This window comes from Macaca thibetana, chromosome X, assembly GCF_024542745.1.
Source record: "Macaca thibetana thibetana isolate TM-01 chromosome X, ASM2454274v1, whole genome shotgun sequence".
Classification (NCBI taxonomy): Eukaryota; Metazoa; Chordata; class Mammalia; order Primates; family Cercopithecidae; genus Macaca; species Macaca thibetana.
This window is the reverse complement of record NC_065598.1, coordinates 47028441-47045245: the sequence shown is the minus strand read 5'-3', so window position 1 is coordinate 47045245 and position 16805 is coordinate 47028441. Positions and strand designations below refer to the sequence as shown.

The 16805-nt window shown below is 43.3% G+C and overlaps 2 protein-coding genes across 2 annotated transcripts in view; one reads left to right on the top strand and one right to left on the bottom strand.

Moving 5' to 3' along the window:
- NDUFB11 (NADH:ubiquinone oxidoreductase subunit B11) overlaps positions 1–16805 on the top strand; it is a 477292-nt gene that overhangs the window by 224375 nt on the left and 236112 nt on the right. The gene's annotated exons all lie outside the window — the stretch shown is intronic.
- ZNF157 (zinc finger protein 157) overlaps positions 5638–16805 on the bottom strand; it is a 42261-nt gene continuing 31093 nt past the window's right edge. The window contains exons 3-6 of the mRNA XM_050775822.1: positions 9616–9742; positions 9243–9338; positions 7907–8029; positions 5638–7639 (exon numbers count right to left, since the gene is read on the bottom strand). Of these exons, the coding sequence (XP_050631779.1) occupies positions 6414–7639; positions 7907–8029; positions 9243–9338; positions 9616–9742 (1572 nt within the window). The 3' untranslated portion in view covers positions 5638–6413. The remainder of the gene's footprint in view (positions 7640–7906; positions 8030–9242; positions 9339–9615; positions 9743–16805) is intronic.

Below are 16805 nucleotides of genomic sequence, written 5' to 3'. Positions count from 1 at the left end.
CAGTCAATACAGGGTCAGCAAACACTGTGATTGGGTCTTATGAGAGCCAAAGCCACTGTATTCATGGCCAATGGGTGACCAGAAAGCCAAAGCTAATGTGGAATCGGCAGATACTGTACTGGGAGTTCATGGAGGTTAAAGTCTCTGTTCTTGTGACTAAGTGGGGATCAGCAGAGTAATAGTTGCTAAAGTTGGGTCAGCAAAGACATTGCTGGGGCCTCATGGGTGCTGAGGAAACTGTACTGTTGGTTAATGGGGGAGCAACGAACAGTGATAAGAGCTAATCTGGGGTCAGCAGACTCCACTGAGGCCTCAGTGGGCCAATGATACAATACTAGTGGCTAATGGGGGGATTCAGCAGACAAAATGATGGAACTATGGTAAGGACAAAAATATGGTGATGGGCCCAAAAGCAGGGCATCTGTGCTGGTGGCAAGTAAACCAGAAGACATTCACGTATGGTTAGCAGATATACTCATGGGCTGTAATATATGGGCAGTTGACACACCATTAGGGGCTATTTTAGGGAAAGCAGACACCACTGGGTCCTCAAGCTTAAAATTCTTGCAACCCGATAAGGGGAGATCAAAAGACAGTGACATGGTCATGTGAGTTCTGGAGACATTGTGCTGAGGCCCAAGAGGACCAAAGTCATCATATTGGTAGCTAATTGGGGAACAGCCATTGGGTGCCATTGTGCTGTGCTGAGCCCACTGTGCTGTGGGCTCATGTGGCAAAGACACGGCACCCACAGCTAATAAAAAATCAGCAGAGAGGCCCAGCACGGTGGTTCACACTTGCAATCCCAACACTTTGGGTGGCTGAGGCAAGAGGATCTCTTGAGTCTAGGAGTTTGAGACCAGCCTGGGCAACATAGCAAGATCCTATCTCCACAAAGAAATTTAAAAATTAGCCAGGCATGGTGGCGCATGCCTGTAGTCCCAGCAACTTGGGAGGCTGTAGCCAATGGGGATTTAGCAAACAAAATGGTGAAGCTAACATGGAGTCAACAGACACTACATTAGGTCAACAGGAAGACAAAACACAGGGCTGTGAGCTAATGGGAGTCAGCTGTCATCATGCTAAGTCTAAAGGAGGGAAGTAAGACATGATACTGACTTAATGGAAGATCATCAGACACTAAGCTGAGGGTGAAGGTTGGTGATAAGACATGATGTGAGCTAATGGTGGGTGATCAGACATCGTGCTCTGGCTTAAAGGGGTGGTAAGAACTGCTCTGAATTAATGGAGGGGTTAGTAGACACTGGACTGCTGACTCACGGGGGTAAAAACTACTATGATGGTGGCTACTGGAGGATTGGCAGAGACTATCCTTAGGCTCTTGGGAGTCAAATCTACAGTGCAGTGTTGGCAAGTGAGGGAGCACCACAGATGGCGACAGTAGCTGATGAAAGTCAGTATACCCCAGACTGGGGCCTCAGAACATGTCATTTTCATGGGGCAAAACAATTTCTAAAGCCTTAGGAGGACCAAGTCGCCCACTGCCAAGAGTCTTTTATTTGCTCTAGCAATCAGTATTTCTGATTTCCTCCCAGGCAGCCCAGACATGACTCCTGAAATGGGAACAGGGGATGTTTTATTGCTTTGTTTTCACATTTCAATTGAGATATAATTTATATACAATAAAATAAATAAACCTTAAGTTTACCCACTTGATGACTATTGTATTCACACTCCAATGAAGATATGGAGTATCTCCATCGCCCCAGTAAGTTCCCTCCTATCCCTTACAAGTCAATTTTCACTCCAGAGGCAACAACTGTTCTGTTTTGTGTCACTATAAATTATCTTTATTTATGTTTGGCATATTCCATAATAAAAATTTAAAAACATCAACCAGGCGCAGTGGCTCACACCTATAATCCCAGCACTTTGGGAGGCCGATGTGGGCAGATCATCTGAGGTCAGGAGTTCAAGATCAGCCTGACCAACATGGTGAAACTCTGTCTCTACTTAAAAGACAAAAAATTAGTTGGGTGTGGTGGTGCATGCCTGTAATCCCAGCTACTCAGGAGGCTGAGACAGGAAAATCACTTGAACCCGGGAGGCAGAGGTTGCAGTGAGCAGAGATCATGCCATTGCACCTCCAACCCGGGCAACAAGAGCAAAACTCCATCTCAAAGAGAAAAAAAAGCGGGGAAGAAGCAGTGAGCTAAAGATCGGAAGTATTGATGAAATGGCATCTTGATATAGTTAATTAATACTTAATAGAGTGAGGGCATACTGCACAGAAAACACAAAAAATATATTTTATATATATTCAAATATATGCTGTATTGTGGGGTAGCTGATGAGTAATTCAAATACCTTGGGTCACGATAATCATTAAAGGATACTCAGGAAAAAAGCAAAAAAGTACTTAATTTAAATTTTTTTTTTTTTTTTTTTTTTTGAGATGGAGTCTTGCTCTGTCGCCCAGGTTGGAGTGCAGTGGAACCATCCCAGCTCACTGCAACCTCTGCCTCCTGGGTTCAAGTGATTCTCCTGCCTCAGCCTCCCGAGTAGCTGGGATTACAGGCATGCACCACCAAACCCAGCTAATTTTTACTAGAGACGGGGTTTTGCCATGTTGGCCAGGCTGGTCTCGAACTCCTGACCACAAGTGATCCACCCGCCTCGGCCTCCCAAAGTGCTGGGATTACAGGTGTGAGCCACCGTACCCAGTCAAGTACTTAATTTTTTATCAACTTACTGTGACATAGTGCAGTGCTACCAAATATTTAAGGTAAAGGATTCACTTTTACTTATCAAAAAGGTATAGAGTCCCAATAAGATAAATAAGCAAGAAGGTGGGGAAGAACCATTGTTTTGAGAGATGACTAATCTAATTGCAAACAACCTGCTGGCACAACAACCTGTTCCCAAATACCTTGCTCTGTGCAAAGCCCCAGCAGCACAAACTCATTCTTCACATAGCCCCTCCAGCACAACCCTATACAACTTCCCTCCAGCTCTTGCCTCTTTGCAGACAGCCCCTTTCTCTGCTGTGCTGCCCATTGCCTCCTTGCAACCTACCTTCCCTCTAATAGACTTGGTTTCTTTAATTCATGACTGTCTTGGTAAATCTTTTACCACCCGCGATGCCGGCCCCAGCCACCGACAAAAGGTACAATGAAAAACATTTTAAGACAAAACTGAGAGGCTCACCACTAACAGACTCTTACTAAAGGAAACTCTTTGGAGTATTTTTCAGGCACAGAAGAAAATGATCCTGGATGAAACGCAGAAAGTAATGAAGTGCAATCAAGGTGGTAAATATTTGGGTAAAATGAAATGAAAACTGCCCACATCAAACAAAAATGTTGTGCAGGGAGATGTGTGTGTGTGTGAGAGAGACACAAATATTATATATAAGTATATATATATAAACCCCACATCATTATATTTAGAAATATATGTGTGTATACCTGTATAAATGCAAAGCTGCTATTAAAAAGTTAACTTTCATAGACAATTTCTTGGAGAAAACCATAAAATACTACTGAAGGGTAGGAAAGATGAGTTAAAAAATAAATAAAGACAGGCCAGGTGCAGTGGCTCACTCCTGCAATCCCAGCACTTTGGGAAGCTGAGGCAGGTGGATCACTTGAGGTCAGGAGTTCAAGACCAGCCTGGCCAACACAGCAAAACCCTATCTCTATTAAAAATACAAAAATCAGGTGGGCGTGGTTGTGTGCACCTATAGTCCCAGCTACTCGGAAGGCTGAGGTATGAGAATCACTTGAACCAGGAGGCAGAGGTTGCAGTGAGCCAAGATTGCACAACTGCGTTCCAGTATGGGTGATAGAGCGAGATTCTGTCTCAAATAAATAAATAAATAAATAGGCAAGGTGCAGTAGCTCACACCTGTAATCCCAGCACTTTGGGAGGCTGAGGCGGGCAGATCACCTGAGGTGAGGAGTTTGAGACCAGCCTGGCCAACATGGTGAAACCCCGTCTCTACTAAAAGTACAAAAATTAGCTGGGTGTGGTCATGTGCACCTGTAATCCCAGCTACTCAGGAGGCTGAGGCATGAGAATTGTTCCATCCCGGGAGGCAGAGGTTGCAGTGAGCCAAGATCACGCCATTGCACTCCAGCCTGGGCAACAAGAGTGAAACTCAGTCTCAAAAAATAAAAAGAGAAAAGAAAAGAAGAGAGAGAGAGAGAGAGAGAGAAGAGGAGAAGAGAAGAGAAGAGAAGAGAAGAGAAGAGAAGGAAAGAACAAAAGAAAGAAAGACAAACCACATTCATGGGAGCCAAGGCTCAAAGCCATTTCATACCTTTCAGATTGGCAATAATTTAAAGGACTGATAATAAGTGCTGCTGAATGGCAAAATGAAAACTTTCTCAAACTGCTCATGGGAGTATAAATTAATACAATTTGGAAGGGAAATGTCAATACTTAATAAAGTTTAAAAAAAAAAACCTTCTGTATCAATCAGAGCCAACAAGGAGACAAAAACCACACTAGTTATTTTAACAGAGAGAACTTATAAATAACTTTAACTAGTTATGAGGTTGTAAACCAAGTAAGTGAAGAGACAAAAAGAGAACATTAAAGTTATCAGGGAGGTAGCAACTGCAGAAAACAGCTGGGCTGGCATAACAAAGGGAAGAAGTTGACAATTTTTTTGGAGACAGGGTCTTGTTCTGTTGCCCAAGCTGGAGTGCAGTGGCGCAATCATGGCTTACTGCAGCTTCAACCTCCAGTCTCAGACTCCCAAGTACCTGGGACCACAGGTGTGGTCCCATGCCTAGCTGATTTTTGAATTTTTTTGTAGAGATAGGGTTTCACCATATTTCCCAGGCTGGTCTTGACTCCTGGGCTCAAGCAATCCACCCACCTTGGCCTCCCAAAGTGCTGGGATTACAGGCGCGATCCACTACACCCAACCATAAGTTGAAATTACTAAAACTTAGAAAGATGGAGGAGGGGTCCCACGTGGCTAGAATTCACATCTCTAAGGAGGTGACACCAGCCAGCTGATACTTGTGTCTCAGAGGGGATGGGCTACCATCTGTGAGTGCTGGAAAGCTGCAAACTAGATTAAACCGCTGCTATGACAAGGAACTGCTGGTGTCTGAGTGAAGAAGCAATGCTGAGCAGACACTCCAATGACCAAGAGCTAATAGGAATAGAAAAAAAGGATCAAGTCCCTTCTTCCCTCTCCAGCCCCAAAGTGTATATCTAGTATCTCTTATTGGCAAGGCCCAACAGGGAGCAGTTGGCAAAGCCAAAATGTAGTTTGTAGAGTCACAAAGCACAGTCAAGAAGGGTGGGTTTGGAGCTGGGACACAATAGCTTAATAACCAGCACATTGCCTAAATCCTATGACCCATCAGTTCCACTTCTAGATTTAGACACTAAACTTGAAAAAGATACAAATGTCTTTTACTACGGGAATGGAGAGATAAATGACTAGTCAGACCTATACTTATCAACAAGGACAGATCTTGGAAAGGTAACATTACATGAAAAAAGCAAGCTGCAGAACTTTAAATACAGTGTGATCCCATTTATGTAAAATTATATAAAGACAATATAGTAGTATGTATTGCACACTTCATGCTATACCAAAAAACTCACAGGAGATTGAAATTCTAAATGTTGAAAGGAAAACCTTTAGAGGAAAGTATAGGAGAATATTATCATCTTGAAACTGATAATATTAAAACATAAAACTTTAGCCGGGCACGGTGGCTCACACCTGTAATCCCAACACTTTCAGAGGCCAAGGTGAGTGGATCACCTGAGGTCAGGAGTTAGAGGCCAGTCTGACCAACATGGTGAAACCCCATCTCTACCAAAAATACAAAAATCAGCCAGGCATGGTGGTGCACACCTGTAATCCCAGCTACTCAAGAGACTGAGGCAGGAGAAATGCTTGAACCCGGGAGGCAAAGGTTGAAATGAGCTGAGGTCGTGCCATTGCACTCCAGCCTGGGCCACAGAGTGAGAGTCCATCTCAAAAAAATAAATAAATAAATAAATAAACAAAACAAAACTTCAGCAGAAGAAAACAGATGACAAAATTTTAAAAACCAATGACAGTCTGGGAGAAGATATTTGCAACACACATGACTGGAAAAAAAAAAAGGATTTTTATATTCTCATATGTTAAAAAACAACAACATTTAAACCAAAAAGCAAGAGATGAACAGCCCATTCGAAAACAATGAGCAGAGGACATGAACAGTCAATGCACAGAAAAAAAAACCCAAATAGCCAATCAACAGATAAGATGTTCACACACCACTAATTAGGGAAATCTGAATAAAAGCAATGAGCTATCCCCTAAGGGGATCAGGACATATTTTGATACAAATGTAGGTGCCAAATTTTCACAGGCTCACTGTGTCCCCTGGTGATCATATGCCCCAAGGAGCTTGATCCAATGGTGAGGGAAGTCTTCAGACAGAGGCTTTCTTCATTGTATAACACCAGGACCGGCCTATGTGAGTTCTCTGATGTTCTGTGAGATGTGCTTTCCGGCAGAAAGCTTTCCCACATTCTTGACACTCAAAGGGTCTCTCTCCTGTGTGAATTCGCTGATGCTCAATGAGGCGTACTTTCACATAGAAGGCATTTCCACATTCACTACATTCATAAGGTTTCTCTCCTGTGTGAGTTCTCCGGTGTTGACAGAGGGATTTCTTCATACTGAAGATTTTCCCACATTCACTACATTCATAGGGTTTCTCTCCTGAATGCATCCTCTGATGTTCAATTAGGCGTGCTTTCACATAGAAAGCATTACCACACTCGTTACATTCATAAGGTTTCTCTCCTGTGTGAATTCTCTGATGGATCCCAAGAGATGAGTGCACCCTGAAAGATTTCCCACATTCATTACACTGATAGGGCTTTTCACCTGTGTGAGTTCTCTGATGATTATTGAGAGTCATCTTCATTCGGAAGAATTTCCCACATTCACCACACTCATAGGGTTTCTCACCTGTGTGAATTCTTTGATGCTGATTTAGGGATTTCTTTGCACGGAAGTTTTTCCCACACTCCCCACATTCATAAGGTTTCTCCCCTGTGTGAGTTCTGTGGTGTTGGGTAAGGGATATCTTTACACGAAATGTTTTCCCACATTCACTACATTCATAGGGTTTCTCCCCTGTGTGAGTTCGCTGATGAATTGTGAGGGTTGCCTTCTCAGAAAAGGTTTTCCCACATTCAGTACATTCATAGGGTCTCTCTCCAGTGTGTGTTCTTGTATGTAGGATGAGTTGTGACTTCCTGCCAAAAGATTTCCCACATTCATTACATTCAAAGGGTCTCTCCCCTGTGTGAGTTTTCTGATGAGCAATGAGGTATGATCTTGCACTGAAGGTTTTTGCACATTCACCACATTTATAGGGTCTCTCTCCTGTGTGTATTCTCAGATGTTCAACAAGGTTTGATTTCCTGCAATAAGCTTTCCCACATTCATGACATTCAAAGTTTTTATCTCCTGTGGGTGTTCTTTTACGTCTAACAAAGCCTGTTTTCTCATGGAAGGCTTTCCCGCATCCATTATATTCAACATTTTGATCCAATGTTTGAATCTTCTGATGGTGAAGAAAGTCATTATCATGTCTGAGGGCATTATCCCCAACAGAACCATTGCCACACAGCAGTGAGAGAGATCCTTTAAAAACAAATCACAGCATGTCACTCATTTATGTAAAATCCCAAACTGGCTTCTCTTGTCACAGTATAAAATTAAACTCCTTAACACAACCTTTAAAACTCTATTCCAGCCGAGCACAGTGGCTCATGCCTGTAACCCCAGCACTTTGGGAGGCCAAGGTGGGCGGATCACTTGAGGTCAGGAGTTTGAGATCAGCCTGCCCAACATGGCAAAACTCCATCTCTACTAAAAATACAAAAATTAGCTGGCCATAATGGTGCCCACCTGTAATCCCAGCTACTTGGGAGGCTGAGGCAAGAGAATCACTTGAACCCAGGAGGTGGAGGTTACAGTGAGCCGAGATCGTGCCACTGCACTCCAGCCTGGATGACAGACGTGAGACTCCATCTGAAAAATACAAACAAACAAACAAAAAAAACCCTCTATTTCCTAAAAGCACATATCAATATCTATCCTTCTTACCTTGCACTGATTTTCTTTTCAACATCAAACATATGATGTATTTATTTGTTTCTGGTCACTTTCCCCTACTATATTGTAATCTCCAAGAGAACAGAGATATTATTTTATTCACTACCAGTTTCCCACACCTAGAACATACCCAGCATATAACTGATACTCATTTAAAGTTTCATGGATGACTAAATGAATATATGAACGAATGCCTGATAACAGAAAGCATCCAAGGCAATGGAGGGAAGGAAGAATAAATGTTGCCAGGTGTGGTGGCTCATACCTCTGACCCTAGCACTTCCAGAGGCCATGGCAGGTGGATCACTTGAGCCCAGGAGTTCAAGACCAGCCTGGCCAACATAGTGAGATTCTGTCTCAACAAAAATAATAATAATAATAATACAAAAATCAGCCAGGCATGGTGGTGTGCACCTGTAGTCCCAGCTACTAGGGAGGCTGCCCTGGAAAGGTCACTTAAAACGGGGCAGTTGAGGTGTTAAGTTGAGGTTGAACCATGATTGCACCGTTGCACTCCAGCCTGGGCAACAGAGAGATACTCCGTCTCAAAAAAATAAAAGAATAAATGCTTAAGATGAGGCAGAGATAAATAACAGTGGTAAATAACTTAAAAATCAAGATAAAGGCCAGGTGCGGTGGCTCACGCCTATAATCCCAGCACTTTGAGAGGCCAAGGCAGGTGGATCACTTGAGGTCAGGAGTTTGTGACCAACCTGGCCAACATGGTGAAACCCTATCTCTACTAAAAGTACAAAAATTAGCCAGGCGTGGTGGCATGCACCTGTAATCCCAGCTGCTCAGGAGGCTGAGGCAGGAGAATTGCTTGAGCCCAGGAGGCGGAGGTTGTGGTGAGCTGAGATCACACCACTGCACTCCAGTCTGGGTGACAGAGTGAGACTCCATCAAAAAAAAAAAAAAAAATCAAGGTAAAACAGGAGAAAGCACTGAAGTTTGAGTGTGATATTAAGATGTGTGACTTTGGTATCTGAAGCATGTAGACCTTCCGTCCTTATTTTCAAAGAGCTAGGACCTCTAAAAAGAGATTCCTAGAGAGTGTTGCACCCTTTGACCTGAATTTCCGGGCTCTTATTTCCCCTATTTTCCATATGTCCAGTTCTTGCCCACTTACCTGAGTAACGATGGCCTGAGGATTCCTCCTCTAATATCCACAGCTCTTCTCCTCGCTCCAACTTGAAAATCATCTCTGGTTTGGCCACGCAGAGGCCTGTTAATGGGAAATGGCACAGGACGTGGGCCAAGTTGTCTGAGCTCTAGGGCCTCTGATGGAGGAGGAAGGTGCATCTTCATGAGCTGCACAAGGAAGGGGGCCCATTTAAAGCTTTCATTGGGGAAGTAAGAACACACACATTTTTCCCGGTGCCCTAAACTGACTACTCATCTGTGACTCTCAATATCATTAAACCCTCACAAGGCTGCATATGTTACAGCAACCAAGAAAGGAAACACATGCTCCTAGGAGTTACATGGACAATCATCCTCACCCACAGATGCCAGGTTGCTGTAGGTCTCCAGCATCACATCCTTGTGCATGGTCCTCTGAGCAGGGTCCAGTCTGTGCCACTCCTGTCGGGTGAAATCCACAGCCACGTCCTCGAATGACACGGACCCCTGTAATAACAATCTCCAGTGATCAGAATGGGATGCATGAAAAAGATGTGCAGGAACTAATCTTCTCAGTGGAGCCCTGTTGAAAGTCGACTAAAAGGAGCTACACTGGATACCTGATTTCGTGTCTTGCTTGATATACTTTTGGGGTGGGGGGTACCCAGAACAGCTCTGTTACTGTGTTAATTTATTAATGCATGAAGAAAAGACCACTGCACTCCTGAGTTAACACTATGTGCCTCAGTAAGCATATTTCTGGAAAACCAATAAAAAAACAAACAAACACTATGTGTCCGGACATGTGCAAGTTGCTGGGTTAAAAAATGAAGAAGCAGTCTGGGCGCAGTGGATCACGCCTGTAATCCCAGCACTTTGGGAGGCCAAGCTGGGCAGATCGCCTGAGGTCAGAAGTTCAAGACCAGACTGGCCAACATGGTGAAACCCCATCTCTACTAAAAATACAAAAATTAGCTGGGCTTGCTGGTGCACATCTGTAGTCCCAGTTACTCAGGAGGCTGAGGCAGGAGAATCGCTTGAACCCAGGAGGCGGAGGTTGCAGTGAGCCAAGATCACACCACTGCACTCCAGCTTGGGTGACAGAGCAAGACTCCATCTTGAAAAAAAAAAAAAAAAGAAGAAGAAGAAGAAGAAGAAGAAGCTGGCTGGGCATGGTGGCTCACATCTGTGATCATAGCACTTTGGGAGGCCAAGGCAGGCAGATCACTTGAGGTTAGGAGTTCAGACTAGCCTGGCCAACATGGTGAAACCCCATCTCTACTAAAAATAAAAAATAAAAAATAAAAATTAGCTGGGCATGGTGGAGGGTGCCTGCAGTCCCAGCTACTCAGGAGCCTGAGGCAAGAGAATCACTTGAACTCAGGAGGTAGAGGCTGCAGTGAGCTGAGATTGTGCCACTGCACTCCAGCCTGGGTGACAGAGAGACCCTGTCTCAAAACAAACAAACAAAATGTATTTATACTTATAAACAATACAGAAGTGCTGTTCTGTGGGAGAAAGGGAGACAGTATTGCTCCCAGGATAACTGCATGAACAGCTGGGATGAGGCTGGAGCCATATATAGACATTAGCAAAACAGATAGACAATGAGTTGATGGAAGAAAAATTGAGATTGATTTTAGAGTGTTTATGGAACATACTGACGGAGATGTCCAGCTGGAGCTCAGGAGAGAAGGCTAGCAGAGGCCAAGGTTTGGGGAGGGTAAGATCATTTCAGTACCAGCTGAAACCACCAGAATAAATTGGATAGCTAAGAAAGAGCACAGTTTGAGAGAAGCACCAAGTACAGAGTTTGAGGGAGCACCAATATGCTATGAAGGTTGCAGAGTAAATTCTTGATATGGTTTGGATCTGCGTCTTCACCCAAATCTCATGTTGAATTGTAATTCCCAATGTTGGAGATGGGGCCTGGTGGGAGGGGATTGGATTATGGGGGTAGTTTCTCATGGTTTAACACCATCCTCCCTTGGTGCTGTCATCGCCATAGTGAGTTCTCATGAGATCTGGTTGTTTAAAAGTGTGTGGCACCTGTGCCCCAATTCCTCCCGCTCTGGCCATGTAAGATGTGCCTGCTGTCTGGGCACAGTGGCTCATGCCTGTAATCCCAGCACTTTGGGAGGCTGAAGCAGGCGGATAGCTTGAGCCCAGGAATTTGAGCAGACTGGGCAACATGGCGAAATCCTGTCTCTACAAACAAACAAAAATTAGCTGGGCATTGTGGTGCATGCCTATAATCCCAGCTACTTGGGGGACTGAGGCAGGAGGATCACTTGAGCCCAGGAGGTCGACGCTGCAGTGAGCCAAGATGACACCACTGCACTCCAGCCTGTGTGACAGAGCGAGATCCTACCTTACACACACACACACACACACACACACACACACACACACACACACAAAGATATGCTGCCGGGCATGGTGGCTCACGCCTATAATCCCAGCACTTTGGAAGACTGAGGTGGGTGGATCACCTGAGGTCAGGAGTTTGAGACCAGCCTGGCCAACATGGTGAAACCCCATTTCTACTATAAATACAAAAATTAGCGGGGCGTGGTGGTGCACACCTGTAATCCCAGCAATCCCAGCTACTCAGGAGGCTGAGGCAGGAGAATCGCGAATCACTTGAACCCAGGAGGCGGAGGTTGCAATGAGCTGAGATCATGCCCTTGCACTCTAGCCTGGGTGACAAGAGTGAAACTCCGTTTAAAAAAAAAAAAAAAAGTTATTTCTTCCTCTTTGCCTTCTGCTATGGATTGGAAGTTTCCTGAGGCCTCCCCAGAAGCCATTATGCTTTTTGTAGAGCCTGCAGAACCATGAGCCAATTAAATCTCTTTTCTTTATAAATTACCCCGTCTCAGGTATTTCTTTATAGCAATGCAAGAACAGACTAATACAATTATTAGATGGTAGAAATAGAACCAGGAAAGTGTAGGGTCTTGGAAGGTAGGAGGGGAGACAGTTTCAAGTAACAGTGCCATTTCCAGTTTAAAGTGATAGGTAAGAAATGAGCCAGGTATGGTGGTGCAGGCCTGTAATCCCAGCTACTCAGGAGGCTGAGGCAGGAGAATTTCTTGAACTCGGGAGGTGGAGGTTGCAGTGAGCCAAGTTCCATCTCAAAAAAAAAAAAAAAGAGAAAGAAAGAAAAGAAATGGAAGATATATTACTATATACCCCCAACGACATTAAAATGAGAATAAGAGAATGCCACGAACATCTTTATTCACATAAATTCACCAACTTAGATGAAATGGACCAATTCCATGAAATATATAAAACACCAAAACTTACCCAAAGAGAAACTGACAACTGAATGGAATATCAATTAAAGAAACTGAATTTGTGGTTTAAAACCTTCCAAAAAAGAAATTCCCAGGCCTTGATAGTTTCACTAGTAAATTCTACCAAATATTTAAGGAATACATCAGTTCTATACAATCCTTCCTCTTCCATTTTCTAGACAAGGACACTTCTCATTTTATGAGGCCATCATTATCCTGATTACAACATCAGACAAAGACATGACAAGAAAAGAAAATTGCAGTCCAATATCCCTTATAAACATAGAAGTTAAAAGCCTCAACAAATATTAGCAAATCAAATCCAGCAACATATGTAAACACATAGCATGATCAGTTGGTGTTTATCCAGAGTATGCAAGGTTGGCTGAACATTTTTAAATCAATCAATATAATCCACCATGTTAAGAAACTAAAACAGAAAAACCACACAATCATCAATTGATACAGAAAAGTCATTTGACAAAATTCAACATTGATTCCTGACAAAAATTCTCATCAAAGTAGGAATAGAAGGAAACTTCTTTGACCTGCTAAAGATCATCTACCAAAAACCTACAGCTGACATCATACGTAATGAAAAAGACTGAATGCTTTCCCTAGAAGATCAGGAAAAAGGCGAGAGACGTCCACTTTTACAAATCCTATTTGAAATCAAAATCCTACTCAAAGTCCTACTTTAGTGAAATCAGGCAAGAAAAAGGAAATAAAAGGCATATAACTGGTTGGAAAGAATAAATAAAACTGTCTCTGTTCTCACACAATATGATTGTCTATGTAGAAAATCCCAAGGAATCTACAAAGAAGCTCTTAACAAGACTACAGGACACAAAGTCAACTCATCGAAGTCAATCATGTTTCGGCTGGGCATAGTGGCTCACACCTGTAATCCCAGCACTTTGGGGAGCCCAGGCAGTCATATCACCTGAGGTCAGGAGTTCAAGACCAGCCTAGCCAACATGGCGAAACCCTGTCTCTACTAAAAATTTTAAAACTTAGCCAGGTGTAGTGGTGCATGCCTGTAATCCCAGCTACTCAGGAGGCTGAGGCAGGAGAATCGCTTCAACTGGGGAGGTCAAAGTTGCATTGAGCCAAGATCGTGCCACTATACTCCAGCCTGGGTGACAGAGTGAGACTCTGTCTCAAAAAAAAAAAAAAAAAAAAAAAAAAAAAAGAGAGAGAGAGTGAGAAAGAAATACAGTAAATGTAATATATACACACAGTAATTACAACATAAAATAAAATGAGAGAACTGAGACCAAGCTTAACAGTAATGTGAATAAATACAAATGGGCTTAATTCACTTATTACAAGAAAAAGGGGGGCAAATGTGGTGGCTCACACCTATAATCCTAGCACTTTGGGAGGCTGAGGCGGTAGGACTGCTTGAAGCCAGGAGTTCAAGACCAGCCTGGCCAACATAGGAAGACACCATCTTTATTTATTTAAAATAATAATAATAATATTTTTAATAAAATATTAAAGCTAAGCTACAAGGACACAAAGGCATAAGAATGATACAATGGACTTTGGGGACTGAGAAGAAAGGGTGGGAGGGGGGTGAGGGACAAAAGACTACACATTGGGTATACAGCTTGGGTGATGGGTGCACCAAAATCTCAGAAATCACCACTATAGGACTTATTCATGTAACCAAACACCAACCATTCCCCAAAACCTACTGAAATAAAAAAGAAACTGAAAAATAAAAATGAAAAAAACCTAAAAATATGTAAAAGCTACGTTTTCCATGTAAAGTCAGCAAAGTATCAAAGACAACCGCATTTAATTACTACTATTACATATGTCTGGCTGGGCTATTCTGTTGATGGGTCAGCAATATTTAGGTGAATAATAAAATAAAAACATATACAATCAAAAAATAAATAAATAAAATAAAAAGGGTTTAACATTGCCTCATAAAGCAAAGCCCAGCACTATGCTGCATACAAGAGACATGCTTAAAACACATTCATGCAAAAGGCTAAAATTAAAAGGGTTGGACAAAAATTTACCAAATGCCTAATAAACCTGCACGTGTTCCTGATGCGGTTTGGCTCTGTGACTCCATCCAAATCTCATGTTGAATTACGATCTTCAGCGTTGGAGGAGGGGCCTGCTGGAAAGTGATTGGAACATGGGGGTAGATTTCCCTCTTGTTCATTTTTTTTTTTTTTAAAGACAGAGTTTTGCTCTTGTTGCTGAGGCTGGAGTGCAGCGGCGCCATCTTGGCTCACTGCAGCCTCCACCTCTGGGGTTCAAGCGATTCTCCTGCCTCAGCCTCCTGAGTAGCTGGGATTACAGGCGCATGCCACCATGCCCAGCTAACTTTTTGTATTTTTAGTAGAGATGGGGTTTCATCATGTTGGCCAGGCTGGTCTCGAATTCCTGACTTCAGGTGATTCACCCACCTTGGCTTCCCAAAGTGCTGGGATTACAGGTGTGAGCCACCACGCCCGGCCTCCCCCTTCTTCTTGTGATAGTGAGAGTTCTCACAAGATCTGGTTGTTTAGTGTGTGGCACTTCCCCCTTTGCTCTCTCTCTCCTGTTGCCATGTGAGACATGCCTTGCTTCTCCTTCACCTTCCACCATAATTGTAAGTTTCCTGAGTCCTCCCCAGAAGCAGAAGCCTGTCCAGCCTGTGGAACCATAAGTCAATTAAACCTCTATTCTTTTTTTTTTTTTTTTTTTTGAGACGGAGTCTCACTTAGTCACCCAGGCTGGAGTGCAGTGGCGTGATCTCGGCTCCGCCTCCCGGGTTCACACCATTCTCCTGCCTCAGCCTCCCAAGTAGCTGGGACTACAGGTGCCCGCCACCACGCTCGGCTAATTTTTTGCATTTTTAGTAGAGACGGGATTTCACTGTGTTAGCCAGGATGGTCTCGATCTCCTGACCTCATGATCCAGCCACCTCGGCCTCCCAAAGTGCTGGGATTACAGGCTTGAGCCACTGCGCCTGGCCTAAACCTCTATTCTTTACAAACTACCCAGGTTGTTCTTTATAGGAGTGTGAGAACAGACTAATACAGTACCCGAATCTAAAATAAAAGTTAAAAAAAAATTTTTTTAAATAAATAATAAACAAACAAAGTCAAGACAATAGAGAATAAGAATAATATCCAGGACACTTGGTTAGGAATTAGAGAAAGCTAAAAGTGAGCTGAGATCACACCACTGCACTCCACCCTGGGCAACACAGCAAGACTCTGTCTCAAAAAAAAAAAAAAAAAAGAATGCAAGAAGAAATATAAATATTCTCTAATGGGAGACTTTTAACATACCATTCACAGAATGAGACAGATTAAATGGACAAAATATGAGTAATAACATAAAGAACCTAAACCACATAATCAGTAAGGTTGATCTTTTGGATGTATATATATTGAACACCACACCCTGATCATACAGAATATACTTTTTCTCACGTGCACATAAAATATTCACAAAACTTGGTCAAATACTAGGGCACAAAGAAAACAACCTCAGAAGATTCCTTAAGATATATATATTACAAACAATACTGATCACAATCAATAAAACAAAATTAATAGTTAGAAATTGACAAGCTGCTTCTAAAATTCATATGAGAATTAAAAGGGCCTAGAACATGGCCGGGCACGGTGGCTCAGGCCTGTAATCCCAGCACTTTGGGAGGCCCAGGCGGGCGGATCACGAGGTCAGGAGATCGAGACCATCCTGGCTAACACGGTGAAACCTCGTCTCTACTAAAAAATACAAAAAAACTAGCCGGGTGATGTGGCGGGCGCCTGTAGTCCCAGCTACTCGGGAGGCTGAGGCAGGAGAATGGCGTAAACCCGGGAGGCGGAGCTTGCAGTGAGCCGAGATCAGGCCACCGTACTCCAGTCTGGGCGACAGAGCAAGAGACTCCGTCTCAATTAAAAAAAAAAAAAAAAAGGGCCCAGAACAGCCAAAGCAATTTTGAAAAGGAAGAAAAAAGCTAGAGGATTTATAGTACCTAATTTCAACACTTACTATAAAGCTACAGTTCTCGGTCAGGCATGGTGGCTCTTGCCTGTAATCCCAGAACTTTGAGAGGCCAAAGCAGGAGGACTGCTTGAGCCCAGGAGTTCAAGATCAGCAACATAGTGAGACCCTATCTCTCCAAATATAAAAAATTAGTGGGTGTGGTGGTGCACACCTGTGGTCCTAGCTACCTGGGAGGCTGAGGTGGGAGGTTCGCTTGCGGCAGGGAGGTGGATGCCTTAGTGAACTGTGATTGTGCCACTGCACTC